Consider the following 20,605-nt stretch of genomic DNA (forward strand, 5'->3'; position numbering starts at 1 on the left):
AATGAAATACAACAGAGAACATAAAATTACTAGGAATCAATAAAATCCTGACAATAAACACATTATCGCCACTAAATCAGTAGTTATGATCACACATGTATTCAATAGCTTCACAGCCAAAATTTTTTAGTGAATTTTAATTTCTCAGTAGCATAATTTGTATTGCAATAATACACTTTAAATCATAAATTTTAAGAACTCAATTTGATAACTGGTAGCTTTTTAATATTATCTTGACAATTGAGTAAAATCAACGCGCTCCATCTGTCACATTTTTTTTAATCGGGAAATGATTTAATCGACTTTAACATTATAGTTACTTGTATTAGGTTTCGGAAAAATCGCGAAAGCCCATAAATTTGCATTAGATCGTAGTGTGAGAATCGTATCACTCTATTAGCGAGTTTTTAGTAAATCTAAGATCTAAGACACATTTGTATTCACATATTAATGGACATATTTGCATCGTTGATTATGCGAGACGATACTCAATTGTTAGGATTATGCGTGTAATATGTCTGACCTATTCAATTGCTTTAGTTGGAATATTAAACACTAAAACGACCGTTAGAGTAAATATGTATAATTAGTGATAATGGATTTTTCGATATTTCAATAATATGTAGTATTGCATCGCACTAAATGTTTCACAGCCTAATAAGATTTACGAAAATCGAATGAGAAAGCTACAAAACAGATTTCTTTACAAATAATTTAGATATGTTTTAACGCAATGCTTTCATTTCTAGATAAACTATATTTTTTATAAATACCTTTCAGTCCCTGAGCTCGCTACTAGTGGAGTTTACGCCAAATCGACAGATGACCCAGTACGAATCAAGTGTTTCAGACCGACACCATCAAAATCTAGAGAAAAACAGTCGATAATCAGATTTGGCAATTACTTTGCAAATTTGTTACTATTGCAATGTAACAAAAAATTATATGTGTTTGCTATTACCACACGTTTTTATCTTGATTACAATGACCAATATTTTAAATCTATTACGATTTTACATTTGTGATTATTTCTAACAAAAGAAAGTGAGATAAATAAAGATTGTTGATGTTTGAAATCAAGTCTGTAAAATAAATAATGAAGTATTTAATAGTTTACATATATTTAACAGTAACTTCCTATTTGCATCCTTGCTGAGAATCGGGGATTTCTCAGCAAGTATTATTTTGCTCATGGAGGAATGTCTAAAATAATAATAATATATTTAGCAAAAAAACATATACCTATAAGCTATAAATTACTCATAAAAAAAATTGTAATAGATAAATGCTATTGCGTGTATCATTGAAGAGGTAGGGAAAAAATAATTATTATGTGCGAACGTGCAAAAATCGGAAGCGTCGTCCGTGCAGGGTTTGTCTCGGTGTTTGTGATATATAGTTGGCAATTAGGCGGCCCGCGTGCCGTGATTTACGACCACTGCCTCCTCCAGCGGCCGCCGTGAATCACCGGCCCAAACTGACCACACAGAATCGACAACCGCCCCAACCCTGACCCCCTTTAGGCCTATTATTGTTATGTCTTCGACAATGGTCGCAACACCATCACTTTTGGCTAAAAAAACAACGACTTCTATATATAAAAGTTTTGGAGGAAAATCGTAAGAAAATGATATTTTAAGCTGCAATCATAATATGGAATATGCTGGAAATAATTGTTATCCATTATTATCGTAAAATAAAATGCTTGGAGGTACTGTGCACCTTGTGTAATTATAAAGTGTGTATTAGAATATTTTTAAAGATTTAAATTTAAAATGAGTAACTATTACCTCTTCGAGAGAGAAAATTCTTTACGTTTTTACTTATCTCATGAATTATTTTCTACTGAGCCGACTTACAAAAATATGCCACAAAATATCATCATTAACTTAAATTTAAAATTTCAACATACGTCTTTGTAAACCACTGCCATGTATATGATAAACTATTTTTAAATATGTAAAGTATGCGTACCCATGTTCTAATAGCAATATCTACAAAAAATCATCCGCGATCGTCTGGTTCGGTACCCCTGATATATATTGTACAAACACGAGTTTGACGATTCTCAACAAGTTGCGATAAGTCATTGCATCAAACTTAAACGTCAAATGAAAACCGAACGGCTTTGGTTATTTAATAGTAAGGAATGGCGTGGACCGAGTTTTTGAGTATCGCTTGCCATTTTACAACAGTAGATTTATAAAATAAATGTATTACATGTCGAGGAAAATGCGTGGGATTAAATCTTATGGTAATTTTTCATACAGTACCTCAAAATAATACCTTTTACCTATTTTTTTATACAAAAATAGAATTAATAAGCTTCCAAAAATACAACCGCTGTTAAATTAAGCGTAGCGAAGAAAAGAAAAAATACAGCTCACTGTCTGGATAACCGCACGTTGGAAAATTTCCTCCACGCCAAAGTTCCACACGAGCGGGCGTCTGGATAAAAAATTAAGTACCCACTTCATAATTGGCTTCTGCAGACGGAGACCTACCCTAGCCGAGCCGAGGATATATCCTCATATTTATTGTCTTCAAAAGTGGGCTCATGAAACAAACCATCTGCGACCTGTCTGAACCCACGGCTTTAAAGCTCTCCCTCGCCGCAGCACCTATCTCGTTGAAAAGCCTCCGGAATTAAACCTAGGCCGGATTATAAAAACACATACATAACCTTTGTTAGTGGACCGAAGACAATAACAAGGAATTACAACTCTGTCTTGGTCTGAATTAATATTTCTGCGAATTAATTGAAATTCATTAGCGCGCGACTAAGAGGATTAATCGATTAATAATTTGTTATAAGGATTAAGCTTTGAACTTTTGATGTTGTTAGTCTGCAATTAAGCGTCCTTTTACGCTTCATAATGGCGTGCTATGAAATATGAAATAATTTTACAGTTATATTTTTTTTGTTTTACTTCTACCAAAAGAGCTTTAACGAATTATCGATAATGGAATGGTTGACCTATAAATAATCAATGTGAAATTCAATCTTCCTGTAAATACTTTTTAAGCATCAATAGTAACGCAGTTGAATGATTGATTTCTTGAGTTTATATTAATATTTTTACGGCAATAATGGACGCTACAATAAATGTGTAATCAAAATCGACAAGAGGAAGGTATTGGTATTTAATTTATAATAAGACGAAATAAAGAAAAGATTTAACCCATATTTTTTTGAAGCATTATAACTGCCTTTATTCGAGCGAGATTATAGTCATATTAGTCGTAAGTGCTCAGATGTCCCTAGTTGCGGGTCTGCTAATGATACATTTTTGGAGCAACTAGTAAAGTAAAGACACCACTCGCAAGTCAGACGCATTTTTTTTTGGAATTTCACTTTATACTACTGTTTAATAAAAAAAACATGTCGAGATATGATTTATTAGTAATTACCCACACAGCGCAAAAAATTGAAAAATCTATTTTTATCTGAAAAAATCATGGTCCTATTGGCTGGGCGGTGTAAATTTTATTTTTCACAAAAAAATCCATATGCTAATGATCACAATTTTTTTATCATAAATTATATGCATTTGACATACAGCGCTATTTTAATATTTCACTAATGATTATTTTTCAAAGAGGTTAAAAATGTTCTATTGTATAATAGATAATAAAAAATAATATAGATAAAAATATAAACAAAACTTTTTATACACACTGTTATCTGTTTAATATTAAAAATCAGCAACTTTCTCATCAGCCCCTTACAAATTGTCTTTTATTGTCTGTCTGATTTAATACATAAATATTTCAGTAATGATTTTGCTGCCATATTTATTTCAAATGAAATAAATGTGGCATCAAAATGGCTTATTCGACAGTCCCAGCATTCCTATATGATGTGTTTACTACCCCTGATATACATATATAAATAATTCACGGCTAAAATATTGTAAATAAAATAAATAAAACGACGGAGACCTAATATAATATTATTCAAAACTCAATTTATTTATTTTAATTAGAGACATCTATTGACCACGGTAAAAACTATTTTTTTTTGCATATGGATTATTTTCGTGTCATATTATTTATAGAAGTCTAAATTTAAAAACCGAATTCATTATATTCATTAAATATTATTAAATCACCATTTGCCTACATTAAATAATTATAAATATTTTAAGGATATCCAGGGCTCGAATAAATTTAAAATATGATATGCAATACATCAATAAATTTTCAGGTTTTTATAATTTATATATTTTAACTGTAAAATTAATTTCAGAGCTAGGTTGTACCTACTTTCAATTAATAGCTAATTGCTCACTATTTATTTTAATATAAGGTAAAACTATTTCAATGCATATATAATTAAATGCTACTGTAATTAATATTTGGAATGTGTGCACGTTCCAGCAATATGCGGTGATATCTGCCATTGGATGTTGGTTTCTGCAGATGACACCTGACCACACCTCAGCGCCCTTGTGTATTCACATTTACCACCTGTCTACATTACCCTTTGGCAGCTTTTTAGATATGAGTTTTATTTAATTATTCAAATTCAGTTTAATAAAGCCTAACAATAATACAATATTGTACAAACATGCTTAAAGATATGTTAATATCTTTTGCTTGGAAAATAAATCAAGTATACGCGCATAGCTATATCAAAAACACATTTAAAATTAAGAACACCGAATTTATAAACACGAGATAGTCGCCAATAATATTACCAAAAATGTTGTAAACCATCATGTTCATTAAACAATCGACCAGTAGACGAAAATTCTGAGTTTAACTCGAGTCCACCCTGGCCATTTGAGACGATCAGTTAGACCAGCCATGCCTGCGCAATCTACGTCACACCGATACAGTATTAATTGATTTGTAGAGTAAATGTAATACATTACTTATATTTCTTTTGTTAGCAGTGCTGTCAAATTATGTGTAACATGACGTAACTAAATTAAAAGGGGGGGGATTAAATCATTCCTATTGAGGAATTTTTGCTACTTTTTAAATTCTCTGTTCGAAGGATGTGTTTCGATTGCTCACGAAAAGTTTAAACTGAAGGAGACCGTTAAAATAGCGCTCATTCTCGACCCGGCTCCTGTGCAAATTGCAAATTAATCAGTCGAAATAATCCGCCATTAGCGCTGACAGCCGCTCCGGGCGGCTCAGTGCTCTATCTTGTACGCTTGTCTGTCTGTCTGTCTATTTACACGCGAGTGTGCCCTCGTAATCAAATTAAATTATTTAAAATGCATTGGAGTATAAAAAAGAAAAATTGGAATGACCTGTACAGAGACGTATAAAGAGAACTTACACCATTGACTTTTCACAACGAAAAATCACTTTTTAATGTAAAAATTAATAATTAACAACTAGCATAAATAAGAATTTTTCGTATTTATTTTAACATACAATTCAATTATTACACAGAGTCACAGGACTCTTTTATATGTTGTGTAATAAAACGAAAACCCTTAAATATGATGAGCGTAACGCTTAAAATACTTATATTAACCCACAAATTATCAATGACTTCTTTATCTCTTGGTGTGTTTCATGTCTCCCTCCATTATTTAACACCTACTATGCAGAATAAAGTAATGTAGCAATGAAGCAACGTCAAGATACGCATTATTTTATGTTAAAACTACGCGGTTGCGTAGTTTGTTATTCGCTTATTTTACGCTCAAAATGCTTTATTTATTGATGGTATCATATCATCAGAGGAAAAAAGAATTCTTTGCGCCAACAGAAAGTGGTCTGAACAGTGGCGTAGCTAAAGTATGTGCCGCCAGGGGCAATCCTTAAAATTACCGCCCTCCATACATTTTTTTGCAGGGTCATAAAATCAGCATTTTTAAAAATAATAAATCGATTATTGTTAAGCTCTTGCTATTTGTAGATTTACATAAATTTTAGCTTATTCCGGGTTAAGAACCACACTAGACGATTCCATCGCGAATATGCCGCCCCCAAGCAAGTGCCGCCCGGGGCAATATCAATTTTATTAATTTTTTAATAAATTAATTTTTTAATAAAATATCAATTTTAAAAGCAATTTAACAAATTCTTATAGAGTAATGTCTTCAAACACCAAACTGTTGAGATCGTATCAACTTCAGAGCTTTACACCACCTTAAGGTAGAAACTTTGAATTACTTGGCAATCGTTTGTGGATTCTAATGGCGTTTATTTTGATTAACAAAATAATCATTAGCTATGAAAAATATATTTGAAGTTGAATGTCATAAATCGCAATAATTTTTCTAGAAACCTAATACATAAAACATTTTTAATTATTATTTTTTGTAGCAACCTGAACAGAAAATTGTGACAGCCCTTAAATTTGCATTCTTTTGTAAATAAAATACAATACTTACATACATAATAAAATTAAATAAATATATTATAATTTGCTTGTTAAGATACTTTGAGAAACATTAAGAGTTAAGATAATATTTTTATAAAATAATTAAACTCTTAACATCAAATTTATATAAATTTAATATTATTGATAATAAGCAAAAATGTATGCAAGATGTATGTCAAAAAATGTGAAACGCTTCACGATTTTGCGTGTTATCCTTCCGCAGGGGCCACGCTAATCTTCTCTGTATTTTCATATACGTTCTGCCGAAGCAGGACAAATATATTATTTTGAATGATGTACATATATATGAGGCCTTAAGAGCAGGAAGGATGAATTCGACATCTGATTTATTAAAAAAAATCGCAAAACTTAATCTTCACCTTATATAAATTATTAATATTATTAAAGCCATATTTTTATCTTGCTAAAATTGCCTCTATTTTATAATAAATTCTCGAATTTATAAATTCATCTGCTGATTTTTGCTGTTCAGGTTACGAGTACAAAGGGCGAATTCAACATTATAATATCTAGCTTTCTCGTACCTACGCAGTAGTTACGAGAGAGATAGATAGCTGTCGACTTCGCCCATACATAAAAAAAATAATCTCGTTTTTCTCAAAATGGTTATTTGTCGAGTTCCCCTTATATGCTCTGAACGTCTCAGGTCTCATATACATATGCATACTTACTTTTCACAAAACATTCCGCTTGTGAAAAATGTATTGCCATCCTTTATAGCCCAACAACGTGTCACCAGATGGTACAAAGATGACGACATTGACACACAAAAATAAAATTTATAAACACATATTATATTATAAATTGATTAAAATTATGTATTACAATACACGCTTAAGCGTTCAATAATATAACTGACATTAAAAGATTATTTTTCCTTTATTTTGATGAAATATTTTTCCATATGGCAATACTGAAACGTCAAACGCCGCTTTTATGTAGCGGTCGGTGCACAGGAATCGTTTTGGTGTCATTGTTATGATTGATTAAACGTTCATAATGGGTGAAAGTGACGACGAAGGCGACAACTATGGAATTGACCTGTCTGGATTCTTATTCGGCAACATTGACGATCATGGCCGCTTAGAAGATGACAGTGTTTTGGACAGTGAGTCTCAACGGGCGCTGTGTCATTTGGGACGCTTGGGCTTTAATACGCTAGATGGACTCGTGGAAGATAGAGAAATCAGACCGGACTATGACGATGATTCCGGAGACAGCGATAAAGGTTAGTATATTTACTAGATTTATATTACATTAAGATATATTATATATTATATCAAATTACTTATTTTAGATAAAGCTGAAGCCAGACAAGCTAGAATAGAAGATGAGGACTATTTCGATTTTGACGAATGCGCCGAAGAAGACGAAGAACCAATACGACCGAATCAAGTCAATGTAAATTTGTGTGTTATTATGCGTCATATAAAAAGAGAAGAACTGATGTGAAAGAGACAACAATTTTGTAAATAGCTTTCCGAAGTTTGGCCATAAAATTCAATTTTTTTATTCATAATTGTACATTTAAAAATATGTCGATGCTTGGTGTAAAAAAAGAACAAGCGATGCATAAAAGACGACCATTTTGGCCATAACAGTAAAAAATAATTCATTGTACATTTTGCAATTTAAAAAATGCTATGTGTGTTGAAGCTAAAATAAAATAGAAATATTAGCTAAATTGGAATGTCATCGAATAAGCTATATTGACTTAAAATTATAATTATAATGCATTTATTTGAAAGAGGAGATTATATGAAATTTGTATTTATTCATTATAATTCGACATTTATCGATGTAAATATATTAAATCAAATTAAACTTTTTCCTTATTATAATCAAGTTTTACTCTTCAAATATGAAGCTATTTTATGTTTCATATGCAGCACAATCATGAATCCGGCTATGAAGGAGACATGGAAGACGACGGGAGTCTTATGCCGCCTCCGCAACCTCCTGGGTAATAAATATAATGTTACGCCAAAATTATGCATTATTATCTATTGCGTTTCATTCTCAGATCTCCTAAAGACAGTAAAAGAAGACTAGACACTCCTTTGGCGGACATGTTACCGTCGAAATACGAAAACATTGACGTTACAGAGTTATTCCCCGATTTTAGAGTGAACAAAGTACATATTTTTAGTATAAGCTATAAATATTATTACATCAGAATGTATATATTGATAAAATATAATAATAGGTATTGAGATTTTCACGACTCTTCGGACCCGGTAGAGTTTCAAGCTTGCCGCAGATATGGAGAGGTGTTAAACGAAGAAGGAAACGTAAACGCACAGACTCTGCTTCGAGTGACACGCCTCAAGATAATAAAACAGCACTGACTACCTTTGAATATTGTTCAGATGATGAAGAAAAGCTACTCAGGTATATACATAAATCAAATATTAACAACTTCATTCTACATTTTGCTATAAAAATATAATTTTATAGGCCGTGGGAAGAAGGATCCGGGAATAATAACAACAATTCTAATAATAATGCAAATAATGACAATCAAAACACTGCCCATTGGCGCTACGGTCCAGCTCAAGTGTGGTATGATATGCTGCAAGTTTCTGAATCGGGCGAAGGTTTTAATTATGGATTCAAATTAAAGGTTAGTATCACTTTTGTATTAAAAAAATTGTATTTTAGTATAATGGCTTAATATATTTATTTCAATCAGACCGAAAACGAATTGGAAACGATACCTGAAGAAACGTTTCCAGATGAAGCCTTTTTGATGGTTTCTCAATTGCAATGGGAAGATGATGTCGTGTGGGATGGCAATGAGATTAAACAAAAGGTTTGTGAATGTCGTTACATACAAATATGCTATTCAAATTTGATATGTGATCAAAATATAACTCGAAATTAGGTGATAGCACGTCTCAACAGCAAAACGAATGCAGCCGGATGGTTACCGAGCAGTGGAAATCGGACTGCACAAGCCTTTTCACATCCTGGAAGAGCACCTTTGCCACATTTACCGAAACAACCACCACCAACTACGTAATAAAAATATTTTAAAATTTAATTATTATCAGAAGAGTATGCTAATGTTTTATAATATTACAGAGGAGACGATGACACTTGGTACAGTATATTTCCGGTAGAAAACGAAGAATTGGTTTATGGAAAATGGGAAGAGGAAGTAATTTGGGACGCCGGCGCTATGAAAACATTACCGGAACCGAAGATGCTCACGCTCGATCCAAACGATGAAAATATCATTCTCGGAATACCTGACGACATCGACCCATCTAAAATACAGGCTGGTAAGTTTCTAATAACATGTATAGTGACTTGATCATACACAGACCATTAGATGTTTAAAATAAAGGAATATTTATTCTAAACGCTAGCGTAAAATCGATTATATTATAAAAATCTAGCTTTCACTATGATCATTCTTTTACTACAGAACGCGGTCCACAACCCAAAGTCAAAATACCTCATCCTCATGTCAAGAAATCAAAGCTGCTGCTCGGCAAAGCCGGCGTCATCAACGTCCTGCAAGAAGATGCTCCTCCGCCGCCACCAAAATCGCCTGATCGAGATCCATTCAACATTTCGAATGATGTGTACGTGGTATAAACCCTATTTTAATTATTAAACATTTATTTATTAAACTTAAATTATCATTTTGATTTAGATTTTACGCTGCACGATCGTCGACGTTGAGACTCCGAGCCGGTGGCGTTCAATTGATTCAGCACAGTACTCCAGCTGTTGAACTACGGGCGCCTGTGATACAAACTCATATGGGACCTGCAAGATTGCGAGCATTCCATCGTCCGCCTTTGCGTAAATATTCGCATGGAGTACTGTCGACGCCCGGTCCTCATCCAGTTACACCTCTCCTCAAACACATCAAGAAGAAGCTCAAGGTATTTTAATTGTATATATGTTTTTTCTTTTGTGTTTACATTTTCCCTTTCAAGAAATCACATGTTATGGGTTTTTTTTCTATTATGAGAGAATTTAATTTTGCTTTCAGCAAAGAGAATCTGAAAGAATGGCGTCTGGTGGTGGTGACGTATTCTTCATGCGAACGGTGGACGATTTGAGTGGCCGTGACGGTGAAATAGTGCTGATCGAATTTTGCGAAGAACATCCACCGCTTATAAATCAAGTCGGAATGTGCTCTAAAATCAAGAATTATTATAAAAGATCAGCTGGAAAAGTAAGTTATTTCATTTTCATCAATGGTAGATCAGTGTTGTGGAACTATAAAAAAATATATATAGCTTTGCCTGTGTTTTTTTCTTGTTATATCATATTATTAACAATGTTTATTTATTTAATTTCATTTGCCAGCATATATCGATTTTTCCGATGTTTTGCTCATGACATCGCAGAAACATTCGTCTCTTAAGTCAATTCTTGTTACGTTATGATATTTATTATGAGGTCATTTGAAGCAAAAAGAAAAAATACATTCTCGTCTTAAATTATGACAGCCCATTAACTCAATCACACATGTTCGATGCCTTTACAACCAACTGTATTCCATTACAATTTTTTTGGTGAATTCAAATTTCTCATCAACATTAAAAGACTATCAACCTTAACCGTTAGTTTGTGTTGTGATGATCCACTAGGATTCAGGAAATCTCAGAACTTAAATAGATAACTGGTAGCTTCTTAGTATATTATCTTGTGAATTGAGTAAAATGAACATGTTGAAACTGGCATCAACTTTTACATTTATTGCTGAAAGTACTACTTGTTAGTGAAGTTGCACTTTTGGAGACTAAATAATGAAAAGTATACGTTCGAAAACCCCATTACTAAATCCATCTAAATCTTATTTAGGATAACGGACCGAAACCATTCAAATACGGAGAAGTGGCATACGCTCATACATCGCCATTCTTAGGAATCTTAACTCCAGGACAATCTCAACAAGTTGTCGAGAATAATATGTATCGTGCTCCAATTTATCCGCACAATATACCGCCTGGTGATTTCTTAGTTATTCGATCAAGGTTTGTTCTAAATCCAATATCTCTTTTAACGATCGAATACATTTTTTTTAAACATATTAGTTATTTTCAGACAACAATATTTCATGAGAGAGATGGACGCATTGTTCGTAGCCGGTCAAGAATGTCCATTGTACGAAGTTCCCGGACCAAATTCAAAGAGAGCCAATAATTTTGTCAGAGATTTCTTACAAGTGTTTATCTATAGACTGTTTTGGAAGTCCAGAGACAAGCCGAGACGTATCCGAATGGACGATATAAAGAGGGCCTTTCCGGCCCACTCAGAATCGTCGATTCGTAAAAGACTAAAACTGTGTGCCGATTTCAAGAGAACGGGACTGGATTCAAATTGGTGGGTAATAAAACCCGAATTTCGTCTGCCTTCCGAAGAAGAGATAAGAGCTATGGTATCTCCGGAGCAGTGCTGCGCTTATTTTAGTATGGCAGCTGCTGAGCAGCGTCTCAAAGACGCTGGATATGGTGAAAAGTTCCTTTTCGCTCAGCACGAAGATGATGATGAAGAGATGCAGTTAAAGATGGACGATGAGGTAATATTTTTCACCGATAACCTTTTGCTAGTTTTTAAATTTATAGCCTTTATAGAAATTTATTATTTTCATTTTTTTTTAAATAGATCAAAGTAGCTCCATGGAACACCACAAGAGCTTACATTCAAGCAATGCGTGGAAAATGCTTACTGCAATTGACAGGGCCGGCTGATCCTACCGGATGCGGAGAAGGCTTTTCATACGTTCGCGTTCCTAATAAACCGACGCAGAGCAAAGAAGAACAGGACCAACAGCCTAAAAGAACGGTCACCGGTACTGATGCCGATTTGCGAAGATTGTCACTAAATGACGCCAAAGCATTGTTGAGGAAGTTCGGAGTACCTGAAGAAGAAGTATGTTGGCTAATGATTTTTGTTATTTTAAACAAAGCTATAAGATATTTATGAATTTCAGATCAAAAAATTATCCCGTTGGGAAGTTATTGACGTTGTTCGGACGTTATCGACTGAGAAAGCAAAGGCCGGAGAAGAAGGCATGACTAAATTCTCGAGAGGAAATCGATTTTCGATTGCGGAACATCAAGAAAGGTTTGTTTTTAAATAGATTGATTAGTGAACGCTCATCATTAGGGGAATCTGTGCTTTAGATACAAAGAAGAGTGTCAAAGAATATTTGAACTGCAGAATCGTGTGTTGTCGAGTACTGAAGTATTATCGACGGACGAAGCTGAGAGTTCCGTTAGTGAAGAATCTGATCTTGAAGAAATGGGAAAGAATCTGGAAAATATGTTAGCTAATAAGAAAACAACAGAACAGGTTTAACAATATTATATTAAAACAAAAAGAGATACTTTAAATCTAATTATGGAATACAATATCTGAAAATTTATAATGTGAGTGATTTATTTACATACACTTGATTTACATATTATTGTGTTCCATAACTAGTTATAAAATATCTTTATGTAATATATACTTTTAAACTACTGAAAATCAAATGTAATTTTTAGCTCTCCCTGGAAAGAGAAGAAGCTGAAAGAGCTGAACTGCGTCGTTTGATATTAGGCCAGTCGGATAACAAGCAACAAAATAAGAATTTGGATCAGCAACCTTCTGCATCTCATGGTTTGTTATCTGCCTCTAATTTTAATTCAAAATAAAAAAATGACCCTCTATATACATTTCAGCTGGGCGAATCCTGAGAATTGTTCGTACATTCCGAAACCCGGCCGGAAAGGAATACACCCGAGTGGAGGTAGTCAGGAAAGCACCCGTCATCGAAGCTTACACAAAGATCAGATCAACCAAAGATGAAAATTTCATCAGACAATTCGCCACATTGGACGATGCTCAAAAGGAAGAGATGAAGAGGGAAAAGAGGAGGATTCAGGTATTACTCTTTCAATCTAAATTATAAATTGAAAACATTCAGATCCTCGGTGGTAATTTGTTGATGTCTTTTAAAATCAAATAAAAACAATCAATGAGAAGACAATTTTTCAATCATAACTTCTTGGTGTTTGATTGTTTCCATAATGATACCGGTTGCTATCTTGCTTATTTTATCAAAATAATATAAATACATCAAATACAAAAAAAAAACATATTTTAGAATACTTTTAAGTTATTTATTTAATGTAATAATTTAGAAAGGGTTGTTATTTATCAATAAAACTTGCATGACTAGTAATACACAATTATCACAATTAATATTTTAATAATGATTTTTCCGTTATAATGACTGAATTGTGAAAACATGGCTTTTTAATGCTATATTATTTTAGGAACAACTGAGAAGAATTAAACGCAATCAAGAACGTGAAAGATTGGCCGGAAATACAAATACTACGGTTCCATTTGGTAAGTTGCCAAGATTAATGATAATACTGTAACTTGTGGAGGGATCATATTAATTTTTATTTTATGGTTTATAGGTGGAAGTGGTGTCGAAGGATCCGGTGGACTTTTACCGCCACATAAGATCAAACAGGAAGATGCTTCACCTAAGAGAAGACGTAATAAGTCAAAACCAGATCTCAAATTAAAGGTATGCAGTACTCTCCCATTTAACATTTCTTTATTAAAGAAATCTTAACTGAATATTGTATCATAGTGTGGAGCTTGCGGACAAGTGGGGCACATGCGAACGAACAAATCCTGTCCATTATATTCTGGATCATCTAGTTCTCTAGCTGTAGCACTGACTGAAGAACAAGAAGAAGAAATCCAGAGGGATTTCAACGCAGACGACGAAGAGCTTGTCAATCTCGAAGATACCAAAGTCACGCTGAGTGGAAAACTCATAAAGGTATGCACTCCCAAATAAAAACTCAATTATTCATGAGGTGATATGTTAATTGCTTAATTATTTTAGCATGCCGAAGAGATCAAACGGCGTGCGATGCTTCTGAGAGTTCCAAAAGATGCAGTTGGATCTCGCAACAGCGGCTCCGGCGGTTTAGGAATGGGTCGCAGGGCACGCGTGTCCGAATCTTGTGATTATCTAATCAGAAGACCGGCCGAACGTAGGAGAACTGACCCGTTAGTCACGCTATCATCACTACTCGAGGACGTTCTGAATGAGATGCGTCACCTACCTGACGTACAACCGTTCCTATTCCCCGTCAATGGAAAAGTATGTTTATTCTTGCGATTACGAAATTCGGCTATTGAAAATTTGCTATATTCTCTTTATAATTGTGCTGAACTCCTCGTTAGTTTTCTAATAGCTAAATGTATTATGATAAAATTTGTTATGCTATTTATAGTTGGTGAAAGATTATTACAATATTGTAACGAAGCCCATGGATCTGCAGACCATTAGAGATAATCTACGCCAGAAACGCTACCAGAGTCGTGAAGATTTTCTCGCTGACGTTAATCAGATTGTCGATAATTCCACTTTGTATAATGGTGAGTTTTTATATTTTTAATAAATTAATTTTGTATAATTCTGTATTAGTTGACATAACTAATTATAACATATAAAATATTTAAAATATAAATAGTTTATTATACGTGTATATAAATATATGTATAAAAGAAAAAAAAATTATATTGCTAGTAGATCTATTTATACTATATGTTTTTATAAAATACAACAATATCATTCTACTTTCATAATCGATTATACGATTTTTTAAATATTTTTATTAAACTATAATTGGACTTTATTTATCATTACTTCAATAAAACAACCAATTAAAACCAATTCAAACATGTATTGTTTATATTGCTCTTTTAGTCATTGCCCTCAATTTTTTATGACAATTTTGGCAATCTCAGTATATTTTTAAAAATCCCAGTATATTTTCAATCTTGATTTGGATTTTATTTCTGTTTTTTCCTCTTGGCACATTTCCTAATCGAAATCTGAACAGTAACTTTTTCTACGAAGTGTATTAAAAAAATATATAATGTAAATCTATTCATATTAATTGGCTAAATTCATCCAGAAAATTTATTTTTATATTTTATTACATCTGGTAAAATATAATTTAGACTGAAGTATTCAATCTAAATTAAATGAAATCTTATGTATTTATCAAAAATAATTTAATTGAAATAGTGTCAAAACACAAACGTCAAGTATATTAGTATTTAGTACTTGCAAAATATATTTTCTTAAATTACATAACCCAAAAATTTCATTTAAAATAACAGGCTTTAATTTTTAAATCTTTTGTGACTTATCTAAAGAAAAAGACTTAAAATTAAGAAAATTATTAGTATTATCATCATTATTATTAGACCATAGTAAATTTGCTAGAAAAATATTTTTTTGTTAGCAAAAAATAATGAAATTTCAAATACTAAACAAACTGACGATATATATTTCTCAACCTTTTTCCAGTTTATTATTCTTATTTTCAACAGGATGTGATATCCTGTAATTGTAAATATTATCTTCACCATTCCTATCTAGAAAAAAATTCAGAAAAAATCAATTTGTGTACTTGAGCAACACAGATAGTCGTTTATTCACTCAATATTGAGTGACTAGTGCCGCTCCAAAATCGAGACAATGAGACGCTTCTTATCAACAAAATAAAGTATTTATGCCTTCGAAAAACGTTTGTAAATATAATGTTTATCGACCGTATCTACTATGACCGAAATTCGCAGAATTCGTTCGATGAACGAAACAAAATGTTGGAAAGGCTTACCCTTTTTTATTGTTTAACACTTATCTCAAAAACAGGTGTGCATCGCAAATTTTCGTGGAGTTTGTGTTACGTTTTTGAACTTGTTGTTTAAAGACGCAAAGATTTTATTTCAACTGGTTCAATAATTCGATTGCAGTTAATTTATTTCAAGTTATTTAATTTATATGCAAATCCGCACGAAACAAACGCTGATCTTAATCTGATCTTTATGTATATCAAATCCGTTTCAAACATAATTAGCTATTGTATATGCAATAAATTCTATAAAATTATGTATTTGAAATGTTTTATCGATTTTGCTGAATTAATTCAATCGCAGCTGATCTTAATTCTGATGATTTGAAAACGCTGAAATGACATCCCTGATCGAAAAGTATGTAATCGCTCTCACTGATTAGTAATTCGCACTGCGTTGTGCTATACATATTTTATGAAATTCAAAAACTTTAACGATTATGAAAGAGATTAATGATTAATTGAAATAATTATTATTTACCAATAATTATTTTTTAAACAAATAATATTTTACAGGCAATTGATATTTTGCACTAATTGGTTAAATAAATTAATATTGGTAAAAACTGAGAAAAAAATTACGAATATATTCAAATACTTCATTCATTTTTTATTCAATATTCGAATGGTTGAAAACTAGGAATAATTGAGAACCCTAGCCATGACCAAACCCTGACTTCTTTAAATAACTTTTCTTGTAACATACAAATACAATATATAATATGAAGAAAATGTGAAATTGCTATAGTGACCAAATAGCATGCCTTCTTAATCTACATTAATTTCCTCATCGTCTTATCTTTCCTACAAATCGTATGATAGATTTACTGTAAATACGATCTTAGTCTCAATCTTGCTCCACATTTTTTGAAATATACAAAACAATAATTATCTTTTTCCTACTTGTTTAGGTAAAAGTAGCAGTTTGACTGTAGCCGCTCAAAGGATGTGGCGTCGTTGTGTCGAAATTTTGACGGAAAAGGAAGAACAATTCATGCGACTAGAAAAGGCAATCAATCCACTTCTGGACGATGATGACCAAGTATTATTTTTATTAATGTTAAATTTTTAGTTTATTCATTTCCTTGACATTAAAAGCTTATTATTTTTAAAGGTTGCTCTATCTTATATCTTTGAAAATCTAATCACGACTAAACTCAAAGCGATGCCAGAAGCATGGCCGTTCGTTAAGCCCGTAAATAAGAAACAAGTGAAGGATTACTACAATGTTATCAAGTGTCCGATGGATCTGGAGACGATTACAAAGAAGATACACGGTACATAACATAATTTTGATCACTTTATTAAAACAAAATCTAAATGCTAGTTTTATTATTTTAGCACATAAGTATCATAGTCGCGCAGAGTTTTTGGAGGACGTTGAGCTCATATACCGCAATTGCGTGGCATACAACGGCGCCCAGTCCACCTTCACTCAGCAAGCTCAGACCCTGCTGAATGTGACCAGAGATGCACTCAACCAATTGGGCGAGCACGTGCAGCAGCTGGAGGAGATCATAGCGAAGGTCCGACAAAAGATGAAGGAAGACGCTGAGATGATGGGAGATGAAGGTGAGCCGGAAGTGGACGCCGAACGAGAGGTCAGCTCTGGAGCGGAAGGCATCGAAGTGGACGATAAGCAATCAAACGAGGGCATGATGCAAAACAAACCCAAGAAGCACAAACAGTCTGATAGTGCGCACCAAGGTGATCATTTTTGAACGATAAATTAAATATAGTGGTATAAAAAGATTTTATAATTAAATGTCCTGTATTTTAGGTTTAATTAAGAAGTCGAAGATCAAAAGCGAAAAAATGCAAGGAAATAATCTTGAAGATGGTAATTATTTAGTTATATTATACATTTTTTATATATATACATTTTCATTTATGAGCATATCTACCCAGCTTATCTTAACATTATTGCGCCGCACTTTTGCGCGAAAAAATACACATACAGCCGGCATATTTGCGCACAATCGAAAAAAGTGCCAAATAATGGCAATTTTCAAATCGTCATACTGATAATTATAAAAATTGGTGTGGGCACTCACCAAATACAATATCAATGAGAACTTTTCGGTCATAAATATTCAATTTACGCAAAATCTCTGTCGGCTTTTTGAAAAATGCCATAAGGAATAAAATGATACTTCAGAATACGAACACCACATGTGAGACTATCCTAGAATTTGTCGGCATCATTTCCAAATGAAAATTCGTTATGGTGTGACATTTATTAAAACCGATTTAGGATAATAAATAATGATATTCGAAAACATTTTTTTTAACAAAATCTTAAACCACATTATTTTTTAATTATTTAATTTTGTATGGAAAGAATTATAATAACGACATTTGTTAGAAGAATATACAATCTAAAATATAATTAATCCCTTTTGGTGCCCTAAAATATTCAAAGATGTCAATAAGAGTCTGTTAAAAATCAAATTTCATAAAAGCGTGCTAATCGGATTCCGGCGCTTTAACTGTTAAACACCCAAATCAATTTCTCTCCATCGTTGCTTTTATGACCGTGTCGATCTTTTTGCTTGATTTCCAAGATTTTTTTATCTATATTTAAATAATCTATGCCACTCAGCTTTGAAAGAAATCATTCACAGAAACTTCTAACCTTTCCTTCTTGATTGTTTTAGTTTTTTTTTCATTCAGACTTTTAGTTTTCCTTACATATAACAAATCTAATAATTGCACTTGCATGAACGTGCTTCATTTTAATTATAGATCTGCAATATTCGGGCAGTGAAAGTTCCGAATTTGAAGAAGTTGATCCAGCTCAACAGCAAGATGCCGCCGAAGCGATGGTGCAATTATCAAATGTCCCATATATGCAGAATCCTGGTGAATATTATAAGATAAATACTAATAATAAATATACATATTTTACGCCAATATTTTTTATAGATGATGGATCTTTGGACGTAGATCCAAATTATGATCCATCAGATTTCTTGGTCGCCGGTGCCACTGTCAAGAGGGAGATAATTCCTGATCCGTCTGATGGTTATGACGACGTCGAAGGCGTCGGTTATGACGATGGTACCGGTTCAATGCATCATCAAGCGATGAACATGAGTTATGCTGACAATAGCGGTGTCTATAATGTATCCAATGAAAACTATGACTTTGTCATAGCTAATCAATTTGACAATCACGAAAAGACTTATCAAGAGTTTAGTGTGAGTATTATAATATTGAATATAAATAGTATTTACCTACAAATTTAAGAAAGTAATGGGTCCAATTAAATTAACTCCTACATTTTTCAATTTCAATCATGTTTTCTTTTGAGTCTTAATAATTTCTCTTTTTAAGACTGCACCGATTCCTTATCCAAATCCAGACGGCAGTATGCTACAACCTATTATGCATCAACCGATGCAGTTGGACATTCCTCTCAAACAAGAGCCGGAAGAGCCTCCTCAATACCAAGTATGGAATAAATAAACATTTAATATATTTGTAAAATACTAATTATTTTTATTTTTAAGGAGCAAGGAGGACGTGCTATTCAGGATGATTTACAAGTTACCGATAGTGAAGAGGAGCCAGAAGATGGCTTGTGGTTCTAATCGAATTATAGTTATTTTTTTGTAAATTAAGTATTACTTTTAATAAACATTATGTTTTTATTAATTTCTTTTTATATATTACATTATTTAATATGAAAAAGTGTTGTTTTTAAATTATATTTTACTAATGTTTCCGTCTCGAGTCTAAATGTATTTTTTCCCTACAATCACAATGATAATAATTTTTTAAATTATTTAGAATTTAAAACATAAAAGTAAAGTAACCTTATGCTATATTTTTAAGTGACGGGTGGTGAGATAAGAGATCAGAGCATGCCCTTATCTCTCACTCATTCTCGTTACTTAACACGTGAGCGATCGAGAGGGAAAGTATTTCATCGCCCGCCACTGATATATATATATATATATATATATATATATATATATATACATATATGTGTGTGTAGTGGATCCTCAAAGAATCCGGTAAAGGTTCGAAAGTGGAATGAAAAAGCGATATGTCGTGACGTCGTTTATTCGCAGCGCCGGTCCACACCGCATGGCTGCCGTAGAAACAAAAGAGCGTTCTGCAGCAAACAGGCTACTTTATAGGTACTAATGTAATGTTGGCCATAGCCCAATATACTAACTTAGTCCTACTGCTTATATACTAACTTGATCCTATAGCTTATATACTAACTTAATCCTACATATATGTAATATATATATATCAATAATTGCTATTAACTGTTAATAACTATGCTTACCATACCTCTTGGTTTCACAAAATTTCCGAAATGAGCTTTTTTAAGCCTTCACCAGCATCCCACAATCCAACATACATATCTCAACATCCCAAAATGAACAAAATTTTCCGTGACAATCTTTTTTTACGCCAGTGTTACCAGAGTGCCGCCAAGTTTTGGCCATTTTTAACCTAAATAAATACATAGAAATAGGCCCCTACACATTATTTTTTTTTTGACATTTTTGTACTCATCGTAGTATTTTTATATATT

At 32.7% G+C, this 20,605-nt stretch overlaps 1 protein-coding gene and 1 non-coding gene across 2 annotated transcripts; one reads left to right on the forward strand and one right to left on the reverse strand.

Moving 5' to 3' along the window:
- Positions 1-6,527: 6,527 nt before the first annotated feature.
- Positions 6,528-6,624, reverse strand: LOC148232100 (U6 spliceosomal RNA). The gene has a single exon (XR_015810889.1). It is a non-coding gene; the product is annotated as a U6 spliceosomal RNA (small nuclear RNA).
- A 655-nt stretch (positions 6,625-7,279) lies between these two features.
- Taf1 (TATA-box binding protein associated factor 1) lies at positions 7,280-19,710 on the forward strand. Its single transcript, XM_088193413.1, has 32 exons — positions 7,280-7,598; positions 7,668-7,771; positions 8,260-8,333; positions 8,394-8,505; positions 8,577-8,761; positions 8,828-8,993; positions 9,063-9,182; positions 9,255-9,388; positions 9,455-9,654; positions 9,801-9,960; positions 10,032-10,266; positions 10,377-10,562; positions 11,195-11,367; positions 11,438-11,912; positions 11,999-12,265; positions 12,327-12,460; positions 12,520-12,688; positions 12,883-12,997; positions 13,060-13,262; positions 13,657-13,732; positions 13,807-13,919; positions 13,986-14,180; positions 14,247-14,507; positions 14,641-14,785; positions 16,965-17,095; positions 17,168-17,330; positions 17,395-17,760; positions 17,834-17,893; positions 18,799-18,915; positions 18,979-19,253; positions 19,390-19,506; positions 19,566-19,710. Exons 1-32 carry the CDS (start codon positions 7,370-7,372, stop codon positions 19,644-19,646), a joined length of 5,541 nt encoding a protein of 1,846 aa, XP_088049539.1. The 5' UTR covers positions 7,280-7,369; the 3' UTR covers positions 19,647-19,710.
- The last annotated feature ends 895 nt before the right edge of the window (positions 19,711-20,605 follow it).

This window comes from Plectrocnemia conspersa, unplaced genomic scaffold (assembly GCF_051122295.1).
Source record: "Plectrocnemia conspersa isolate PC_06_02 unplaced genomic scaffold, ASM5112229v1 ptg000009l, whole genome shotgun sequence".
Lineage (NCBI taxonomy): Eukaryota > Metazoa > Arthropoda > Insecta > Trichoptera > Polycentropodidae > Plectrocnemia > Plectrocnemia conspersa.